Source organism: Pezoporus occidentalis, unplaced genomic scaffold (assembly GCF_034315485.1).
Source record: "Pezoporus occidentalis ecotype Australia unplaced genomic scaffold, CSIRO_AGI_Poc_V1 ctg118, whole genome shotgun sequence".
Taxonomy (NCBI): Eukaryota; Metazoa; Chordata; class Aves; order Psittaciformes; family Psittacidae; genus Pezoporus; species Pezoporus occidentalis.
In genome coordinates this window covers 3,348,955-3,370,640 of record NW_026912972.1, presented here as the reverse complement: position 1 = coordinate 3,370,640, position 21,686 = coordinate 3,348,955, and the positions used below count along the sequence as shown (strand labels likewise).

Here is a 21,686-nt window from a genome sequence, read left to right as displayed (position 1 = left end):
CATGTGTATGAGGACAGATGCTTTTTTGACTTCTTAGTTGCCTTTGAGAAAGATAGCTGCCATTGATGAGTTGATGCCCCACGCTCTCTCCCAGGCACTTCACACAGTCTGCTCTCAGCTGCCTCATTCCTATGGGGTTTGGGCAAGAACAGATTTAATCCAATACTGTGATGTGAGAAGAAGTTCTCAATAGTTGTCTCTTGCAAGAGTATGGCAGAGGAGGGAACTCAAATGTCATGTCTTACAAGCTAGTACTTCAGTCCCTGGACTACCCTGCTTCTCTGTCTGTATTCTAATGCTATTGGTAATGATTACACTTCCTTTGGAAATTCCAGTGTACTAAACTGAGTATGTTAGTCATGAGGGTACGTACGAGGCAATGAATTGCTAAAGGATAAAGGCATATCCCTAGCCAGCATCTTAGGATAACTCATGGTGCCTTTGCTCAGTGTGGGAGGATGCATGGGCTCATAAACATGAGGCATAAACTGAAGGGAACTCGAGATGTTTGTCTCACTTTGCATGTGATTAGCCTGCATAGGAGAAAGGAAGGTTTGAAAAATCACCTGTTCCAGTTAATGCCACACAAGTACCGATACCGTGTGAGAACTTTCTGGTTTTGTTTGCTGGAAGGAAGGTGTGGGTGAGTGGGCAATAACACTACTGGGAAAAAAAAACTGCTTTACTTCATATTCACAAGCAAACCACTCAAAAGGATCACTGGTTCCAGTTGCTTCTAGGCAGGCACCAGCATTTCCTTTACTGTCCTTTATGGCAATCCAGTGTGTGATGTCCTTACTTTGTGTCCGAGTACTGAGCTACAAGCTGTAACAGTGGAGCAGAGGAGGGGTAGAGGCTATACAATGCTGATCAGATTTATACCATTTGTGTATTGACACAACACCAGCAACTTGAGTTATTCCTGATTGCGTGTTCTGGCCTCATGTTATTTTGAGGTCAGACAGAGACAAGAATCCCACATACACAGCACAGATTTGTTTTAAATTAAGCTCCTGGCTTTTTTGAAGCCTAAATATGTGAGGATTGAGAGTGATGTGGCTCCCTTGCTTTAAAAGAGCCAGCACAGACTGTAAGTGGATGGAAAAGGTGGGATAGCATCTTTCTGGTAGTTCTGGGTATTTCTACACTAGGTCAGGGATGAAGAGGATTCATAAAGGCCAGTTATGACCTACAGTGTGAATGCTTGTGTATTTTAATCACAGTGCTAGAAGTGGCTGGGTTTGTGTACTATACGAAGAACAATGTCCAAAGAGCTACTGGACTGAGCTTTGCTCCTCTGGGAAGAAACCCTCTGAGTTACAGCAGAGAGCAGTCACTGCGGTGTAGACTCACCCAAGGCTGTCTTTAATTAAGTAGTTTAGGGACTAATAGCAGTGTTGTTGCAGCAGAGCTCAGAATAGCTAAATGCCCTGATATTTACTGTTTCTTAGACAGGTTTTAGAACTCCCTACTGCCATATGGCAGCACCACCAGAAATAGAACGTAAAGCTAGGCTGGATGAGCCTACCCAAGCACAGGGAAGGAAGTGTATGTAGAACAACTGGCACAGCTTATTCCTACTTGAAAGCATACTGAGACATTTCCTTTCATGTTCCTTGAAGGAAACTAACCCCTGAACCTGGTGGGTTTGCAGCTTTAATGATGATTGAGTAGTTGACAATTTCCAGTGTAAGCCATCATCTCAGAGTGGTAATACAAGAGCTTTCCTGCAAACTGTTTTCCTCAGCCTTAATCTTGCCACCACCCAGACATACACATCTAACAGCAACTCTATCTCTTTGCTTTGTTAACACTAATGTTTCTTTAGCCATGCCTAGCTAGTTAGCTTGAGTGTTTCCATCACTGGCTGCCTTGTGCAGTTCTCCGTGTATTACTCTTTTGTGTGGGTAACTATTCTCTTTTTTTTCTTTTCAAGGTTATGATCCTATTATGCAACCAACAAAGTTTCATATGTACCCACATTGACTACTGTCACCCACACTGCTACCTCCATCACAGCCGATCCTGTGCTCGCCTTGTCCGGGCCATCAAACTCCTGTATGGAGACACAGTGGACTCTCTGCGAGAAAACAGCACATTGAACACTGTGGCAAGAGGCAAAAAGCAAAAGGAAGTGAGTAGACGGAAAAAGCAGAATGTTTGGGGTTTGTCTGCACAGGTTGTGACTACCTTCAAGAACTGTGTAATGTGCTCAAACTGTTCTCTCGTAACAAAACTAATACAGCCTTTCTTAAACACAGCTTTGCATTTAGCGTTATGGAAGGAATGTAATCTGTATTGATTGGAAAGAATCTTAGTTGCTGATAATGTCATTTAAAAGCTTATAACCTGTTCTTTTATAGCCTCTAACAGCCACTGTGGAGCTCAGCTCACTGTTTCTTCTCATCTGTTAATAACTCTTGAAGTTCTTGTAAAATCTTGCATAATTTCTTTCTTTTCAGTTTGAACTCTTGGAGCTGTTCCAAGGATTGCGTACATTAGTCTTTAACGTTGCAGTCTCTTCAGCGGCATTTAATGCCAGTTCGGGAGGATAATCGTACAAGATTGTGCCTTTTTAGCCACTTTAGGGGTGCTTTTAACTTCAGTGGAAATAAATCTCTGCTTTCAGTGAAGTGCCCACGCAGGTACCAGCTGAATCATGTCAATAGGTGGTTAATACTTTCATATACCTGATCACAGCAGACAGACTACAGTTATTCTGAACACTTGTAATGGTGGAGTCATTCAACTACTTTGCTGTAACATTGAAAACAAAAGTGTTCATAAAAGCCTTGTGAAGATTTTAGTTGGGTAAAGAGGTCATCATCCCTGTAAGAGGAAAATGAAGAAGTAGGAAACAAGTTCATAATATTTCTTCATCAACTAGCAGGTTGTTTCCTGTCAAGTTAGAAAATCAAAGGGTATTTGTATGGAACAAAGCACAGAGCAGATGAAACAACAGCTAATGATTCTGCTTTCCTGGAAACTGTAACCATCCTCTAGCACAGAAAGGTAGTGTATCAGTTATTTAGAAAGAGAGGCACTCATTTCCTCCACAGAAGGTAGACTTGAAATGAGCAGCTAGCTCATGTGTTCATGAAAGGCAGCAGAACACCACCATGCATTACTGCATGTTTTTTCATCTCCAACTTTAAATTGCAAGTTAAAGTGATACACATTTCATCATTCATCAAACCATCAAAGCCTTAGGGAACAGCTAGGAAAAAAGAGGGAAATATAGATCTCTTACTTCTAACCTTCTTAAAGCACTGTTCTCCTGACATACATGGGTATACCACCTGGGAAGATTGCAGGCAGCACATTCACATTCCTTATTTGGTTTACTGGCTTCTGCTTTAAGCTTTTATTGGGAAAAACTGTTAGAGAAGAAAATCGAATGAGACATTTTCTCACTGACACCAGGCCTTTTGCCAGCACAGGAGAAGGCACTGAGCTACAGCTCTGCTACTGTATGACTTGCAGTTTATGAAAATCCCTCTTGTCCATGGTGTCCGTCTCCACGTTTTCGGAAATGTAAATGTGAACTCCACTTCTTTCTTTCTTCTTTTTTCCTTTCAGTGCTCAGACAAGTCGTGCTTGAGAACTCCTTCTCTAAAGAAGAGAGTGATTGATATCAACTTGGAAGGGAAGAAGGACTCGGGAATGCTAAAATACATCAGGCACCAGGTAATTACTAGGCCATATGCTAGTTAGGGAGGCTGATACTTAGATGTCAGGTTAGGCTGCAACAAGGAGGGAAATATATAAGGATCTCCAAACCCCTATGAAGAACTGTTCCTGAATATCAATCAGTTTAGCCCTGCATGTTTTCCTCAGACAAGTCATGCTAATTTAAGCTTCTTAAGGTATCCCCATCAAAGAATCCTTTAAACACGTAGCTCTATTAAATCACATTCCGCATCTCTGGCTTCCCACAGCAACTCATACGTCAAAACTGGGGATACAAAAATAAGGAAAATATTTCAAAATTCCACAAATGTATTTAAATACAACCTGTCAGTTTACAGCAGTGGTTTTCTTTGTTGTTTCTTGTTGAGTGCTCCTGAAGAAGCAACAGGCTTTTCACAGGCCTGTTCTCTGTGAGATTTTCATGGATCTGTATCACTGTCACCTTGGGAAAGTTTGGCTTTGCTTTTGTCCTCTTCTTCAGTGTTTTGGTGACATGAGTAACTACCAAAAGACTCAAGGAACCAGTTTGCAAACACTGCTTTTTCATTGTAGGCTGGAAGAAACTATATTCTATGGAGCATTATCTGAAATGACTGAAATTAGAAGTTACCAGTGCATAATCTGCAGACCAAAACTATTGTAACATTACTGAGTGTTGTTCACTGTGGAGAGTTTGCATAACTCAGCTGTAAGGCATGGCTTGGTTTTTTGCAGGTAATGAGCCTCTCTCCTGCACCTTTGTCACTGCTAATCAAAGCAGCTCCTATCCTCACAGAAGAGATGTATGGCGACATCCAGCCAGCAGCGTGGGAGCTTCTGCTTAGTGTGGATGAGCACATGGCTGGAGCAGCAGGTAGGAGAACAAAACCACTTAGTATGGCTGCCCTGGCTGTACAACTCACAGTAGATCACAAGACTTTGCAAGACAGCTTTGTGGAGGAGTCTGAGTGCCACCAAAGGTTTCTTTGGTGCTGTTTGGAGTACTAGCTGGCTGCTCCTCCAAAGCAGCCTCTGACACACATCTTCCTCCTTCTTCCCTCCCTGAAGGGAGGATTAAAATCCATTTGAGGGTCTGAACTCTGAACTAGCTTTTTAATTAGGAGTTATTTCAGCCCAAGAACAAATTACACTAATCAAGCTCAAAACTTGAAAACTCACGATGTTGCTATTCACGAGCTGGATTAAAAAGCACCCCTATGTTGGTGTACAACAGCACCATCTACTGACCATCTTCCGAGCCAGTATTTCTTTCAGCCCACGCTTTTAAATCAGTCGTGCTAAGACTTGACATAGTTAGACATTGAAAAGACCGAAGAGTAGAAAGTTCCATGGGTTGGTGAAACAGGAAGGTCCCTTGCAGGTTTGGAGGAGGGCTTTGGAGCAAGAACAGAGCAAGGCAGGACTTAGGCAGTCAAAGAGCAGCCTTGTTTTTATATGGTGGGGCTGCCTCCCATCATCACAGCTCTCCTGCCTAGCATCTTCTGAATAAATGTTGAGGCAAACAGGATAGCAGATGTGCTCTTTCTTCTGTGAAGGGACAGCCACCAAACCTAGACAAATTGTCTCCAGTCCTCTGTGGTGAGTTACCGTTCAAAGAAGCCACAGACCCTCACACCCAATGAACTCCCACAGCAACACCTTTCCCTCTGCTTTTATTTCCTGCTCAGTGCCCCTCAGACACCCATTTAGACTAATTGGCCTCCATCATCTGGAGTTTGACTATGCCTCTTTATATTCACAATGTTCAATTGAAACAACTGTGGGTCAGCTCAGCTTCTATTGTGCTGTTTCCCATTGTGATCTGGTCCTTTGTCTTGCAATTCATAGCAACTCCGTTTCTAATTGGAGGCAGATTGCAGTCATTGCACGGTGGCCATTTAACTAAGAACCTTTCTTTTTGGTTTTATCCATGAAAACAGACATGTGAGACCTCTGCTGGGGCACTGTCTTCTGCTCTGAGGGGAAGGCAGAGCTTCTGTTAAACCAGCCTTTATTCATCATCACATTAATCACTCAGAAGTGGCATCTTTCAAAGCCAAACTCAATTAGTCCTGATACTTCAGGAGCTGCTTTTACTTTTAAACCAGTCATGACTGAGATTTTTAATGGGAAGAGCAAAGCTGTATTTTAGTTTAAAAGCAGGTTTTTCAGAAGCTTTTACAAGCCTCACACATAGCGCTGTGTGGCTCCAGAAGGTGGAATCGCATGTGTTTGGTTTCATGAAGCAGTACAGTTTTCTTTAGGCCTGGTAGACTGCTGATCTCATTTCTGGAGTCAAGATTAGGTTTCTTTTGGTGGGGGTTTGTACAGCTGCAGTTTTTCTCTGCCAAATAAACATATTATTAAGGAAAAGAGATGATGAGATGTTCTGTCCCTGCAGCTGCCATGTTCCTGCTGTGTGCTGTGAAAGTGCCAGAGGCCGTTTCTGACATGCTGATGTCCGAATTTCATCACCCAGAGACAGTGCAAAGGCTGAATGCCATCCTCAAATTTCACACGCTCTGGAGGTTTAGGTATCAAGTCTGGCCAAGGATGGAAGAGGGAGCACAGCAGATCTTCAAGGTAGATAGGACACATGAAGCCCGATGTTGCCGTATACAACTTGCCTGGTGGGCTGGATGTGTAATAACAAGTCCCATGAAATCGCCTGAAAATCTGTTTAGAGAAAAAAAGTGCTTGTGTAAATCACACTAGTGGGGGAGGTGATGTGTAGCACTCCTGTATAAAATGGGGAGAGGATAGTGGGGGGGACAGGTCAGGAAAAACATCAGAGAATGAAAGACGCGCGTGTCATGGTGTTACAGTGCAGCGAGATACAGAGTTGGGGAAAGTTTGCAGATGTAATCTTGGGTAATCTGTGTACTTGTGATTAGCAGTACTGACATTACTAATAGTCTGCTCTATTAAAATGTCTTTCATGTTTTTGTTTAGATTCCTCCTCCAAGTATAAACTTCACTCTGCCTTCTCCTGTCCTGGGGATGCCATCTGTGCCAATGTTTGACCCACCATGGGTTCCTCAGTGCAGTGGAAGTGTGCAGGATCCTATAAATGAAGATCAGTCGGTAAGCAGACATCACAAGAGTAAGCAGTGTTTTTTCTCTCTAGCAGCATAGGGAAAGTTAGGCTAAAATATGTGGACTAAATTCTTGAGTTTTCTTGTCTTCCTCAGCTGGGAAAAATCTAGTACACAGTTTGTGTAGGGCACACAGAAGTTTCTAAATGGGCATAAGGCTTTGTGTGCTCACATGTCATATCCCTGGGAGAGATGGTAACTCACATCTTAGGAGCACACAGCTGTTCTCTCTCCAAGAGAAGATCAGTTCACTCTAACTGCCTGAGACTGTTCAGTGCATTTTCTGTGCCACTGGTTCATGTGGTGTCTCTTGGGAGAAGTCTGCAGCTAGGCTTATTGTAGACATAGCTCCAAGAGGAGTCTCCTGGTGAATCTCTGATCAGCTAGCACTAGTCTGATTTGTATTTAGAAACCGAATTGCTGAATGTCACTGAGGTCTCTGGCAGAAAATGCTGGATGTGTGCATCTCAACTAACACCTTCAGGCTGTACTCCTTCTCTTTTCTTCCTGACAGAAGTCATTTTCAGCCAGAGCTGTGTCACGTTCCCATCAGCGAGCAGAGCACATCCTGAAGAACCTGCAGCAGGAGGAAGAGAAGAAACGCCTGGGCCGGGAAGCCAGTCTCATCACTGCCATCCCCATCACTCAGGAGGCCTGCTATGAGCCAACCTGCACTCCAAGCTCAGAGCAGGAAGAAGAAGGTGTGCTCCAGGGCCAGGAACTGCATTCCAGCAACCTGAGAGCACCTACCACCAACAGAGAGCACTGCTTAGGGGTGTGATGTCCAGGAACATAGATTGTTAGTGTTAAGGAAGTCACAGCCACATCCATTTGTTGGAAAGTCCAAGTCATTGAGAAAAAATGTCATTAAAAATTAGTGCAAGGAAAACATAAAACCTTGGACATACTGAGTACCCCCTATGTGACCTGAAGTCCCTTACCCCTTATCCCCCCAGCTTCAATGAAACTTGCCAGCATTTAACATGTCAAAGCTCCCATCATCCTGCAGGATTTAACACAATGAGAAAAGGCAACGCTAGGAATGAAATTTGTCTTTCCTAACTTTAACCTTTTAATAATTACAGGGCAGGAGGAATGTCCGTTTGCCAGTATTTGTCTTAAGACACGGTTTGGGATAGGCTGAATTGCCCCTGCAGTTTTTGTCCTTTATGTTGACTAGTGGGGGACCCTAGCTGACCAGCTCAACCTCAGTACTGATCTTTCAGACAGCCTAAGTTACATGACATGTCTTGAAAGGCTTAGTCTTTGGGTGAAGATCTTCATTGGTCCAGGCTAACAGAGCACAAAGATGTCATTAAAAACATTCCAGTGTGTTCCATTAGGTGAGTACAGTGATGTTCAAATCTCAGCATAGATTGGGAAATCTGTTAGCAGAAATCCTAATTCTTAGGAAATACTAAACACCAGCAACCATGGTGGTTAACAGGATGTAAATAAAAAGAAGTATAGAGCTGACTTCATTACAGTGTGACGCACCAAAGCACTGAACACTCCTAATGGAACAATGCTCTACTAGTTCCCAAAGCATGTGCAACTTGCATGTCTGACTGCTCTTCATAGATGGTAAATTGTGCCTTTTAAGTGTTACCTCACTTGAATCTTCAGTGTTCCAGTTTGGTTGTAAGTGTTGTCCTTCAGAAAGTTCCCTAAAATCTGTCAGTTGGATCTGGATTGACATTTCCCATTCTCTTTGTCAGTAGAAGAAGTTGCCAACTTGGCCTCCCGCCGTCTCTCTGTGAGTCCCTCCTGCACCTCCAGTACATCTCATAGGAACTATTCTTTCCGGCGTGGCTCTGTCTGGTCAGTGCGGTCAGCAGTCAGTGCCGAAGGTGGGTTGCCTTTACTTTGGAGTGTCCTTTCACTAGAAGCCTTTCCTGTTGACCCAGAAAGCTGGTGGCATTTCCTATTGCTGAATGTATTCTCAAGCTTGAGCCACTTTCTAATAAATTATTGCCCTGCTTTATTTTATTCACCCCTGCTATCATGATGTCTTCTCCTGGTGCTCATGTTTCAGTTAGAGTAGTGCCACGGGGAGCACTCTAGCTGCAAAATGGTAATGAGATGTGATTTCATCAAATCCTACAAGAAACTAAATGTAAATTGAAAAAAAATGTGTGTTTACAATGAAAATTCTTGATCAAGAAGTTGGCTTGAGGCTCAGTTTCTTCTTAGAGATAGCAGTAAAGCCACTGTGCTTACTCAGTGGTCAGACAGCCTATCATTCTGTTCTGTTTGTATAGCACCTAACGTAAATGTTTATCTAACCTATCTGGATAATACCACAGCTTATTCAGTAACACTCACCTTCTACTGTTCTTCCTGCTCCAGATGAAGAACACACTACAGAGCATACTCCAAACCATCATGTGCCACAGCCACCTCAAGCTGTGTTTCCAGCCTGCATCTGTGCTGCAGTGCTCCCCATTGTCCATTTGATGGAAGATGGAGAAGTCAGAGAGGATGGAGTAGCTGGTACTCACCTAGATTAAACTTCAAGGGATTCTTGCTTAAGGGTGACAAAACCTGCTAGCACTTTGAACACTTACTTTTGCTAGAAGCCATAACTAAAGTGGAAAAGAAGTGTAACACAAACCTTGTATTTGCTCACAGTTCATGTTTCATAGAAGTATTATGTGCTATATATTGTTGTGAGTATATGTTTGTTAAAAACTTAATGAATAAGCTATTAAATCCCCAGAAGCTATTTGAAAGTAGATTCATGACAGAAATGTGACTCTAGGGTTTTCCCTTCTTCATAATTTGTGGTTTGGTTTTGAGGTTTTTTTTAATCTTTTGGGGCCCTAAAATAACTCAGTTCAAGAAAGATATTGCAAAGTTGAAAAGGGCCTGGCACAGGACACTAGGATGGTAAGAGGCCTAAACAGGTGTTCTGTGAGGAGTGATTGCAGAATCTGGCCTTATTGGTGTGATGGAAAAGGAAACGAAGAGTTAGAGGAACTCTGACTTACAGGTCACAACTTGGGAAGTGTTCAGGTTAGAAATTTGAAAGGAACTTCATAACTAGGAGTATACCACAGTTTCAGTCAATTCTCCAGAGTTGGCTAGTCAAAGGCATGGTCGACGTGATCTGGTGTAGATGACAGTCCTGCCCTGTCTGGACTTGGACTAGCGGGGCTTAGACTAAAGACCTCTGGAGGTCTATTCCCACCAACATTTCTTGGATCCCATGACAAACAGAAATCCACCTATACACAGCTTGAACATTCTGATTATGGTCTGTGATGTATTTGTAAAGTAATAATGCAATTTTTCTGTGTTTGTTTCTCTAAAATGTTTATAAGATGGTAGACTGTTGCCCTTCCTTCCTTTCTCATCACTCAGTATGTCAGCTGATTGCACATTTAACTTTCTGTTACATTTTTTGTTCAGTTTTGGGTGAATGTAGTCAGCCACCTAAAGAATGCACATGTCATTTTGTGATCAGGACCTGAGTACTGAAGACAAAATAATGAATAAGTCTCTATTGTTTTTAGTCTTCACAGGATTCCAATTAATTACACTTTGGGGAGTTGTTTGTCAACACAATTCCCTGCTGACTGTCTAATACTGTTCACCAATACCAGACAGAATCTCTCAATGCATCACTGTGAAATTGAATTTACATGCATGAACAAAAAAGTACATGAATTCATGGATTTTAACAGCCAATTTCGTTCATCTGGAGTTGTGAATCCAAATAGTTATTTCTTTATTATTCCTCTGACTTCAGTGGTGAAGTGCTTCCTGTCATAGCACCAGTAGTTAGGCAAGGTTCAAATATCAGTCCCATCATTGCTTGAGATGACTACACTGGTGACCAGGAATCTTAGTGCATCAAAGAGGCTCCTTTGTGTTTCAGACAATTGTGGTAGGAAGTTAGGAATGTTTGTGTCTAAGTGTACCAGTTCAAGGCTTTTCCAAGGGAGACAGTGCTTATCTAATTTTCTTTCTCTTCTGCAGTAAGTGCTGTTGCTCAGCAGGTTCTGTGGAACTGCTTAATCGAAGACCCCTCTACAGTTCTGCGTCATTTCCTTGAGAAGCTCACAATCAGCAACCGACAGGTAAACTCCTCCTCTCTCCAGTGGGTGTATGTATTGCTTAGAGCAGGGGCCTGTTGTAAGCAGAATCACTTTGTGGGCATCACTAGAGAGGAACATCTGCTATCATAATGTTGATGGAAGTCTTTTAGGTCATATCAGCAGCTGGCTTCAATCTTTGTCCAATAATGTAAATGGGACACGGCTGATTTACCACTACTATGGATCTGACTTGCTCTAAGCCAAGTTTTGAGCAGCTGCTTAATAAGGCACATCACTATCTAACATAGACAATATTGCCTCCACCCGTGCCACTGTGTTGAGCTTTCTCTGAAAGATGGGGAATGGCCTTTTCTCTCCCTGGATTATTAGACTGCTTTTTAGTGCCATGGCTGAGCTTTAAGGAAGAAAGGCATACCAGTTCTGGCTGGATGAAAGGTAGTGAGATCTCCATAACACTTTCTCAAGTGTACACTTGGTGTAAGATATCAATAATATCACTGTCCTCATCTTCCAAGCCACCACCTAAGAACTGACTACAAAGTGAATATTAAACCTTGAGAAAGGCCAGGAAAGGCTGCTTCTCAGTTCCTTGAGTAATCATGTCTCAGTGGCCTCACTATTTCTGAGACTTCTCAGCCATCTCCGCAAAACTTCTATTTAAGTTCAGTTCTGTTTGTTCAATATCTTTGAGAAGGAAACTATACATCATCCAGCCTTAGAGGCCTCTAAGCTATCATTGTCTGCTGTTTTACCATCTCTTCAAGGGCCTACTACAACCATGAGTACAGAATACAGAGAACGGGTGCATTTCCTAGGAAGTTTTAGCAGATGTATCATTGGCATCAGTAGCCTTATACATATTCATGCCTGTAACACTAGCTCAAATTTGTTGTGGGTAACAGGATGAGGACCATACAAGAAATCTATATTACAGTCTGCCTGTCCTTAGCTGAACGTGAGATTCCTTGCCTTCTACAACCCCTTCCCACCATAAGAAATTAGTCTACATTTAAAGCAGAGTTCATATTCTGCCCGTACCTCCTACCCAGCAGCCACAGCTATTGGGTTGACCTGAACTCGACAGATTTCACAGATCATTGAGACAGTCAGTTGTGATAAGCAACACAGGGATTATCACAGAGAGAAGAGTGCAGAATCAGGATGCTGCAGTCAGTACAATTTGCAATAGGAGGCATTGGTCTCTCTGACATAGAAGACATTGACCTGGGTGCTGTGCCCTGGACCTTATTTTGGGAAATACGGGAGCAGACACAAGCATATAGTTCTGCTTCATGCTCTGAGAGACATAGCTGAACAAGGGAGTATGGAAAAATGGGAAGAAACAAAGCCAGAGAGGACAAGAGTGTGAATCCATTCTCTATTTTGTGATAGAAAGAAAAAACATTTGTCTTCTTCCAGGATGAGTTGATGTATATGTTAAGGAAGCTTTTGTTGAACATCGGAGACTTTCCTGCCCAGACATCACATATCCTCTTTAACTACTTGGTGAGTAGCTTCTGGGTCCAAGTGCAGCCCAGAATCTCACCTCTGCTTGCATGTGTCCTAAAAAGTTAATCTTAGATTAAAGCAAATCTTAGATTAACTTTTGATCTGCAAGGAGATAAATGCTCTTAACTTTTCCTATATAGCTCATATCTCCCGGTCATATCCCTAGCTCAGTCCTTCTAGGGAGAGAAAAAGGAACCTTTATTTTTTGTATTAAACCCTTAAGCATAGATATATAAATTGAACTATAGAAAATGAGTTGTAGACCAATAGAAGGATCCCAGTGCCAGAAACCTTTATTTTACTTTATTTTGGTACAGAAAGTGCTTTGCTTATGAACAGTCCTATTGGAGCAAATATAGCAGCTTATTTCAAGATTGTGAAAACTGGTGAAACAGACAATATGTAGGCTAGGCTCTAGGAAGCTATAGATGGCTCTAGGAGCCTTCTGTGTTTGGAGGTGTCTGTGTGGCAGCATTCCAGAGCAGAAGGCAAAGGGAGTCTCTTACAGCAAAGATTATCCCTTTACCTCATCTACAATGGCTTTTAAAGCTGGGCTGGGCTACAGGAGTACTTTTTGCCCACAACCTTTATCCTCTCTAGAAAAAGGAAGAGCAGTACAGGCAGATTGTTCTGTAGTACATAGAAACTTTCAGGATGTAAGGTTAATGAGTTTGTGTTTAGACAATGCTCTGCCCAGTTAAAACACTGTGTACAAGCTGATATTCCTCTTACTACCTGCAGGTAGGACTGATCATGTATTTTGTACGCACTCCATGTGAGTGGGGCATGGATGCTATTTCTGCCACACTTACGTTCCTTTGGGAAGTGGTGGGTTATGTAGAAGGACTCTTCTTCAAGGATCTCAAACAAACAATGAAGAAGGAACAATGTGAAGTGAAGCTGCTGGTGACTGCCTCAATGCCAGGTATAAGAAATGAGTCTTTAAATCTCACTCACTCACTTCCAAGTTCATGACACACTCTACCAAAAAGAAGATCCATCAGAGCTGGATCAAAGACCTGCTACAAGTGGCTGCGTATTCAAAGTCAGTTTTTCTTAAGCTGAGAACTCAGTCAGTAAATTCCACCTCTTATTCACTGAGATTCTGGAAGCCTCTTTAAGAGCTCTGAAAGAAGCAAACAGAAAGTGAGTTAGAACAGTCTTCGTGACAGTTGAACTGTGAAAGGCTGCCAGGATGATCATTGCAAGACTATACCATTCAGACTCAGCTTGATTTTATGCAACCATAGAATGGTTTGGGTTGGAAGGGACCTTAAGGCTCATCCAGTTCCAGCCCCTACCATGGGCAGGGACACTTTCCACTAGACCTAGTTGCTCCAAGCCCCGTCCAACCTGGCCTTGAGCACTGGCAGGGATGGGGCAGCCACAGCTGCTCTGGGCACCCTGGGCCAGTGCCTCACCACCCTCATAGTGAGGAATTTCTTCCTAATATCTAATCTAAATCTATCCTCTTTCAGTTTAAAGCCATCCCCCTGTGTCCAATCACTACCTGTTCTTGTAAAAAGTCCCTCTCCAGCTTTCTTGTAGGCCCCCTTTAGGTATTGGAAGGCTCCAAAAGGTCTCCCCAGAGCCTTCTCTCATTTAAGTCTTGAGAGAGCTCAAGAAGAGCATGCTGTGAGCTTAGGCTATCACAAGTCAGGCAAGAGATATCTTGCTGAAAAACAGATCTGACCTTTAAGTTTTGTTCCTTACTCAGAGTGACAGTTGCTCCTAAAGCCAGCTCATTTTGTAGGAACAGACCAATTTCTCATTAACTGTGAAGTGTGAGACTATGCTGACACTAGAAATGGATTCCAGACAGGACTGGCATTGTTTGTCTGCCCAGGAATGAGTTTTAACTATCAGTTTTCCTCCATGGGCAGTCTTTTCAAATTGAGGCCAGAGAGAATATAACTATTTTTCTTCCTGTAGGCACAAAAACCCTTGTTGTGCATGGGCAGAATGAGTGTGACATCCCAACTCAGTTACCAGTCCATGAGGACACACAGTTTGAGGCTCTTCTGAAGGTAGGAGTGAGCTTTTGAACCTGACAAACTGCTTAATAGTACATTTACCTGTTGGCAACAAACAGGATCCCATATTAAAGGACAATAGAAATACCCTGACCTCGCAGACAGCCAAAACCCCACAAATGCAACTACATTTGAAGACAATGCAGCCTGTTGGGTATTTGCTGTATATTATCCTTTGGATAAATACATACATCATTTAAATGCTTGGTTTTATCAATACTAAAGACAACAGAATGATCAAGATCGGGGTGGAAGTGGTGGTTGAGTAGCCATGATGATCTAGGAGATGTGACATCAGTTCCCCCTTCTGCCAAAGATGGCCTTAACTGAGCCACACAGGGAGCAGATTTGTAAATGCCTTTAGTTCATGCAACTATGGGAAATTTGAATGGGAATCACATCTCAGTGCTTTGAAGGACAGGAACTTCAGTGTTTCTGTACATCACCTATCACTAAAACTTGATAAATACATAGTATGGAAATGAAAGCTCCAATACTCATGTGGCTTATGTGGCCAGACAAATATGTGAGATGTGAAAACATGAAAATAAGTTAGATCAGTCTTCAGGACTGTGATATCAGCATGCCTTGATTATCAAAAACATGCTCATATGCTTTATGATTATAAAAAGATAAGACTTAATGCCAGAAGAGTGTACCAACCTGAGGCATGGCAGTTTGTGCCTTTATGCATTATTAGCTGGATATTCTTCTTTTGGGTATTGTGGTCTTTGTACAAGACAACTCATAAGTAACAGGATGGTTTTCTTTCTTCCTTTTCAGGAGTGTTTGGAGTTTTTTAACATACCAGAAACTCAGTCTTCTCATTACTTTTTAATGGATAAGCGATGGAATCTTATTCATTACAACAAGGTAAGGCAAAGGTCAGGTCCAGATGATTTTGTTCTTCCTGTTTTGAACACTTTTTAAATATCAGGGTTATCTAAAAGAGAACAAGCAGCCCATAAATAGAGAGAATTCTGTCCTGTGGGCACAATATCTCTGGTGGTTAGTTGTGTATGGTGAAAGCTTGGAGTTTGACAGAAGAGGGAAGAAGCAGAAGTGGAGTCCCTTGCTCTCAAGTCAGTATCATCTAGCTGTCTTAGAAAAGAGTAAATTTCCTTTCTGTTTATGTTCTTCCATGATGCCTGACACTGTCTGAAAGCCTGTACCTAAAAGCTTCAGGAGGAGCTAAAGGGTTCAGTTCTATTGAGTGATGCTGTTGTGACTACATTTGTTTAAAACACACTTGTTTCCTTTCCTGGCAGACCTATGTCCGTGACATTTATCCTTTCCGGAGGTCAGTTTCTCCCCAGCTCAACCTGGTGCAGATGCATCCAGAAAAGGGTCAAGAGCTCATTCAGAAGCAGGTATTTTACTGTCATCAGACATCTCTGCCAAAAAAACCCTGTAAATAAACCTTTCTGTTTCTTTAGAGTCCTCTCATGCTGCATAAAGATAGAGAGCTTTGCTGGAGAAGTAGCAACTGGCATGAGATCTGCTCTGGTGCCACTGGACAGGTGTATAGTATTTTAAGAAGAGTCAAAGAATGCAATGTGAATTCCCTCCCACTTTCTCCAGACAGCTTCTTTTAGATGGATCATTTTGTGTTCTATACTTAGCCAGAAAAGCTCCAGTTGCCTCAGCTTCAGAAGTTGCTTATTCCTCTCTTTAATGAGACCTCTGTCTGTAGAGCAGGAATTCTCTCTTCTACCTTCCTCTATGTCCTCTCACTGTAGAGAATGTTACCTGCCTCTCTTCCTTGTCCTGCTCTCAGGTGCTAGTCTTTTACCATAGCTGCTTCCAGAGGCACAGCAGTAGCAATTTTTTATCAGTGGAATATCTGCCCTCAGAAGAGCACTGTCCTCCCTATCTTCCAGCCTCATGACCTGATAATCTGTCTGATCTTAATGTTCTACAGCTCCCAGGAGCTCTCCCTTAGGGACTAAACCCTAAGCGGCAGGGCAGTGCCATTAATGTGCTGCAAACCCCTACAAGTATCAATTCTTTTGACAGTAAGACAATGGTATCGAGCTCACTCTGCCTTTAGAAGCTCCATGTTCTGTTTTCCACAAAAGTAAAGTTGTCTCAATAGCACAGAGTTGTGTGTTTAGGGAAAAGTTGCTCCAGCTGTGTCTGCAAAGGATGATAACAAGCAGGAAATAAAATAAAGGGGATGAGAGGAGGGATGTGGTTAAACAGAATGAGTTTGGCATTAACAGTTGTATTATTCCAGCTAAAACTCAGCAACTGCAGTTATGTCCCTAACACGTGAGTGCAGGTGCAGGAAATTATAGAATCATAGAATAGTTAGGGTTGGAAAGGACCTTAAGATTGTCTAGTTCCGACCCCCCTGCCATGGGCAAGGACACCTCACACTAAACCATGGCACCCAAGGCTCTGTCCAGCCTGGCCTTGAACACCACCAGGGATGGAGCATTCACAGCTTCCCTGGGCAGCCCATTCCAGTGCCTCACCACCCTCACAGTAAAGAACTTCTTCCTTATATCCAATCTAAACTTCCCCTCTTTAAGTTTTAACCTGTCACCCCTTGTCCTGTCGCTGCAGTCCCTAATGAAGAGTCTCTCCCCAGCATCCTTATAGGCCCCTTTCAGATACTGGAAGGCTGCTATGAGGTCTCCACGCAGCCTTCTCTTCTCCAGGCTGAACAGCCCCAACTTTCTCAGCCTGTCTTCATGCGGGAGGTGCTCCAGTCCCCTGATCATTCTCGTGGCCCTTCTCTGGACTTGTTCCAACAGTTCCATGTCCTTTTTATGTTGAGGACAACCAGAACTGCACACAATACTCCAGGTGAGGTCTCATGAGAGAAGAGTAGAGGGGCAGGATCACCTCCTTCGACCTGCTGGTCATGCTCCTTTTGATGCAGCCCAGGATACGGTTGGCTTTCTGGGCTGCGAGCACACACTGCCAGCTCATGTTCATTTTCTCATCAGCCAACACTCCCAAGTCCTTCTTCTCAGGGCTGCTCTGAATCTCTTCTCTGCCCAACCTGTAGCTGTGCCTGGGATTGCTCCGACTCATTTATTATCAGGCATGATTTAAAAAAGCACCTATTTTAGCTGCAAGTCCTCTTAAGAAGCTCTATAATGGAGAATATAGTTAATATCCCATGTGTGTACAGTGCAGAATAGGGAACCATTTCATGTACTGCATCTGTTAGTAGAAACTCTATAAAAGTCTGAAATTACTTGGGATTATTTTGGTTGCTTCTCTAACAGAAATCATCCTCACTCTGGTTCTAGGAGATATGTCCCTGATATCAAATAAATGAGTTTGATATACCCTACATGACCCAAAACTATTAAAATGACCTGTCCAGTTTTTTCAGGGCATTACTTTCATTCTACATTTTTCTATTTGTAGTACTTAAAGGCTGAAATATTTCTAAGGTAAAACTTAAATCAAGCATCTACCAGCCTCTCTGTAGTCATGCAAGAAGTTGCTGGACAACATCCAGCTTGATCAAAGAAAATAGCTCTGTAGAGTCTACCCAGAGAGCAGCAATCCATGGAAAACTTCTTTCTTTACTGTTGATTGATTAAGCACCCAGAGCAAGGTCATATTGACCGCAGGACGCAGAAAGCTGAGCTTTGTCACATGTTAAGCCATGCACTTCAAGTTTTGGCTTCATCTCAGTAGCTAAGAATTGTCTTAAAACTGCTCTCAAAGAAAATTGCTTCTGCTACTGAGCATCACTGTGCCTTACGGTTACTTTGAGCACTGAAATGAAATAGCTACCCTGACTAGTCCTACCAGAAGCTCAAAGGAGGCTGGTAAAATGGAACTTGGTTTCCCAGTTGATGTAAACCGGAAGCAATAATCTGAAGCCAGCAGGACTTTGCTCATTTGCAGTAACTCAGAATCTGATCTGCTTTTGTTCTATTGACTACTCTTCTTTTGCAACTATACATACACCTTCTATGGCCAGACGTGAGCAACCTCAACCCAGAGGGTAAATAACAGTTCCAACCTCATGCTGAGTATAGTCCAAAACATTGCAGAGAGCAGCTGCAACTGCATGGCTTTCAGCTGGGAGTTGGTTTGCCTCTGACCATCTTGGGGCTCACATTGGCAAAGCTTACATTAATCTACAAAAAAAACGCATGGCACAATTGCAAAATGTTTGACAGCCACTCAGGGTCAAATAGAAATAGAAAGTGTTGTTGGATCCTGCTTGTAAAAGGTTTTATCTTTGTGGAGCTAGGCTGAAGGACAATGGTCACATAAATTCTAGTGAAAGGGTGTAGCGCTGCCCTTTTTTCAACAGGGTCCTCTGGGCCATGAGTGAAGCATCTTTCCCATTAGGGAAAGCCATCAAGCTAACCTAGAAAAGTGCATATATGTTGTAAAGAACTTTTTGTTTGGACTGGCTGTGATTTTGTCTCTTTCTCTCAGGTTTTCACCCGCAAGCTAGAAGAGGTGGGGCGGGTGTTGTTCCTCATATCACTGACACAGAAAATCCCTACAGCCCACAAGCAGTCCCATGTATCTATGCTCCAGGAGGACCTCCTCCGCTTGCCTTCATTTCCCCGAAGTGCCATTGATGCTGAGTTCTCACTCTTCAGTGATCCCCAAGGTATGGCCTTTGATAGCTTTCTCTGGTGGTTGGATGGAGCCCAACAGGTTTCTGTGGGGCACTTCATTTGCGTTAGAAACACACAGACCTGTAGCATTACTGAAAGGTGGTAAATAATACATAGCTGTTGGTTTGTTAGCATAACAGCAGAAAGTGTTTTGCTGTCAGAGGTCTCCAGACAAAGCTACTTTCTTTGGATGCACAGGAGAACAAGTTATAATTATGAATTAAAATTATGCATGAGACTACAGCTGCAATATTTTGCCCAGTAACATAACTGCAACTAAAAAAAGATTGCTTAGAGTCCTTTGCTATCTACTTTGAGAAAGCAATGGACTTCCAGTGAAGACTGTGTCAGTTCTGCAGCAGGTATATAGGAACAGCCCACTCATTTAGAAACTTTGCTCTGAAAGTCAAGTAGAGTTTCCAGTCTAACTTGGGGATTAAACAGGCCACTGTTGCAGGATGGTAAGCATCAGCAAGTTCTGTAACAGGCCCTAAAGGCGCTTGCTTTTAGAAGCCTTATTGTAACTGCATCAGTGTCCTGTAATGTGTGGGACATCTGAAGGAGAATTTTCAACCAGTGGGGATGAGATTTAATGAGCTGTGTGATATCATTCTTCATCTTCATGTGTGCTGCTTTCAGTCAAAGTTTGATCAAGCCCTGTGGGCACTTCCAAAAGTACAGGGTGGGTGAAGTAATTTTACAAAGGCAGAATGATGGTCAGTGTTGTGGGGAATGTTGTGAAGCTGGCTGTGATGGACAGAGCTGATTGCTGTTGCCTCTTCTCCGTGGCAGCTGGGAAAGAACTCTTTGGTCTGGACACTCTTCAGAAAAGCTTGTGGATTAAGCTGCTGGAGGAGATGTTCCTTGGCATGCCCAGTGAGTTCCCCTGGGGGGATGAAATCATGCTGTTCTTGAACGTCTTCAACGGTGCCCTGATCCTGCACCCCGAGGACAGTGCCTTGTTGAGGCAGTACGCTGCCACAGTCATCAACACAGCTGTGCACTTTAACCACCTCTTCTCCCTCAGTGGCTACCAGTGGGTTCTCCCCAGCATGTTGCAGGTAAGCCACTTCCATGAGCATTATAAGGGAAGACTTCCGAGTGAACACTTTATTATAGAACTGTCTCCCGAAGTGTTTTTAACTCTAGGGATGGCTGAAATTTGGGGAATAGTTGAAATATATGGATTTGCTGCTAGCTGAAACTAAATGACATTCACTTCTTTAGGTATGATAATTGTATTTGCATGTATGTTCATTTTAACACAGTTAATAGAGCAGAGTAATTAGGATCAATGATGAATATAATTATCTAAACAAACTCTTCAGTAACTGGAAACTCTGATACCATGTCTTACATGGTTTGATAAGTATGTATTGAATCCAGGTCTGCAGTGCATGGGTTTATTCATTAGAAACAAGGCATTTTGAAATAAAATAATTTAATAGCTTAATTTGAAGTACTCTGAAGACAATTTGAAGACAGTAACCATTCAGCATAGTGAGGAACTCTCCCTTCATTCTCGCTTTTCATATTAAGAGAAATTAGTTTTGCAATTCTTTCCTATCTCTACTCCCTTACCAATTATTGTCAACTACTGAATCAATAAAATGCCACTCTTAGGAGGCAAAAAAAGCAATTCCAAAAGAAAACAAAAACACAAGTGATCTGCTGGCTTCTTTGTGGTAATCACAAACAAATTCTTGTACCACCTCTGGGCTTGAACCAGCCATTAATAGCTGAATTCCTGAAGCATCCATGCACATACTCCCCACACGGCTCTTTTTGTTGCAGGTTTTTCCATATGCTCTTAATTATTTCCCTTTCCTCAAGTAAATGGCATATTGCAGGTGGAACAGGCCATGGTGATTGACTGTCCTCATAAGCATGCTGGAGGCTTCTGGTTGTATTAAAGACATAGTAATATCTTCAGTCTGCTAGGCTACTGAGAAGTGAATGCATCTCCATAGAAGTCTAACACTCTAATAGTATCTTAGAAACCTTCAAGAGCCCTGTGCTGTAATGTGAATTTAGCACTAACATAAAATCTCAGCATTTCCTGTTGCCAGCAAATAGCAAGAAACCTACCTGCTGCCACCCCAAACCTCCCACAGACTTGTACCAGCAGAGAAGTGCAGACAGGCAATTGACACGGACAGAAGGAAGAAGCACAGTGAAGTTGTTCCTAACAATTTATACTGTTTACATAACTGAGAAACAAATCCCACGTCTTTAACAACACATTGGCTGCCTGGTTCAGTGGCCAGCCCTGAAGGAAATACCACTCTAAAAACCTTACAGTATCTTAAGAGTAGGTGGAACTGTCAGTGTGTTGGAGGACAGCCTGGGAGTTCAAATTATCTTGACAAATTGGAGATGCTGTCTGAAAAAAGGGGAAAAAAAACCCAGTCCTTATGAATAATCAGCCACATAAATATGGAAGGGAAAGTAGCTGATTCAGTAGCACTTCTGCAGGACAGAATACTAGAGTTGTTATAGGTCTGAAGCTAAACATGACTCAACAGTGTCTTTCCTTTGAAGGATAAAAAAGAAAATAAAGACATTCTGGGGTAACTATACAGATCTGTAGCTTGTGAAAGAAATATGGAATGATTCTGTGAGCAGCACTCGTGACTTGAAGCACTGGCTTTGTCCAGCTGTGGGCACTGCACAAAAATGATCAGTTAACTGAAGATACTGCAGATTGGAATGGGG

At 42.6% G+C, this 21,686-nt stretch overlaps 1 protein-coding gene across 6 annotated transcripts in view; it reads left to right on the top strand.

The window, feature by feature from the left end:
* Positions 1 to 21,686, top strand: part of UNC80 (unc-80 homolog, NALCN channel complex subunit) — a 122,151-nt gene that overhangs the window by 63,928 nt on the left and 36,537 nt on the right. For all 6 annotated transcript variants that reach the window (XM_062602287.1, XM_062602268.1, XM_062602277.1 and 3 more), the window contains 16 exons: positions 1,937 to 2,134; positions 3,580 to 3,687; positions 4,405 to 4,543; positions 6,071 to 6,252; positions 6,622 to 6,753; positions 7,279 to 7,465; positions 8,483 to 8,614; positions 9,114 to 9,257; positions 10,746 to 10,846; positions 12,245 to 12,331; positions 13,076 to 13,259; positions 14,267 to 14,361; positions 15,151 to 15,240; positions 15,636 to 15,737; positions 18,784 to 18,964; positions 19,764 to 20,032. In XM_062602287.1, coding sequence (XP_062458271.1) covers positions 1,937 to 2,134; positions 3,580 to 3,687; positions 4,405 to 4,543; positions 6,071 to 6,252; positions 6,622 to 6,753; positions 7,279 to 7,465; positions 8,483 to 8,614; positions 9,114 to 9,257; positions 10,746 to 10,846; positions 12,245 to 12,331; positions 13,076 to 13,259; positions 14,267 to 14,361; positions 15,151 to 15,240; positions 15,636 to 15,737; positions 18,784 to 18,964; positions 19,764 to 20,032 — 2,331 coding nt within the window. The remainder of the gene's footprint in view (positions 1 to 1,936; positions 2,135 to 3,579; positions 3,688 to 4,404; positions 4,544 to 6,070; positions 6,253 to 6,621; positions 6,754 to 7,278; positions 7,466 to 8,482; positions 8,615 to 9,113; positions 9,258 to 10,745; positions 10,847 to 12,244; positions 12,332 to 13,075; positions 13,260 to 14,266; positions 14,362 to 15,150; positions 15,241 to 15,635; positions 15,738 to 18,783; positions 18,965 to 19,763; positions 20,033 to 21,686) is intronic.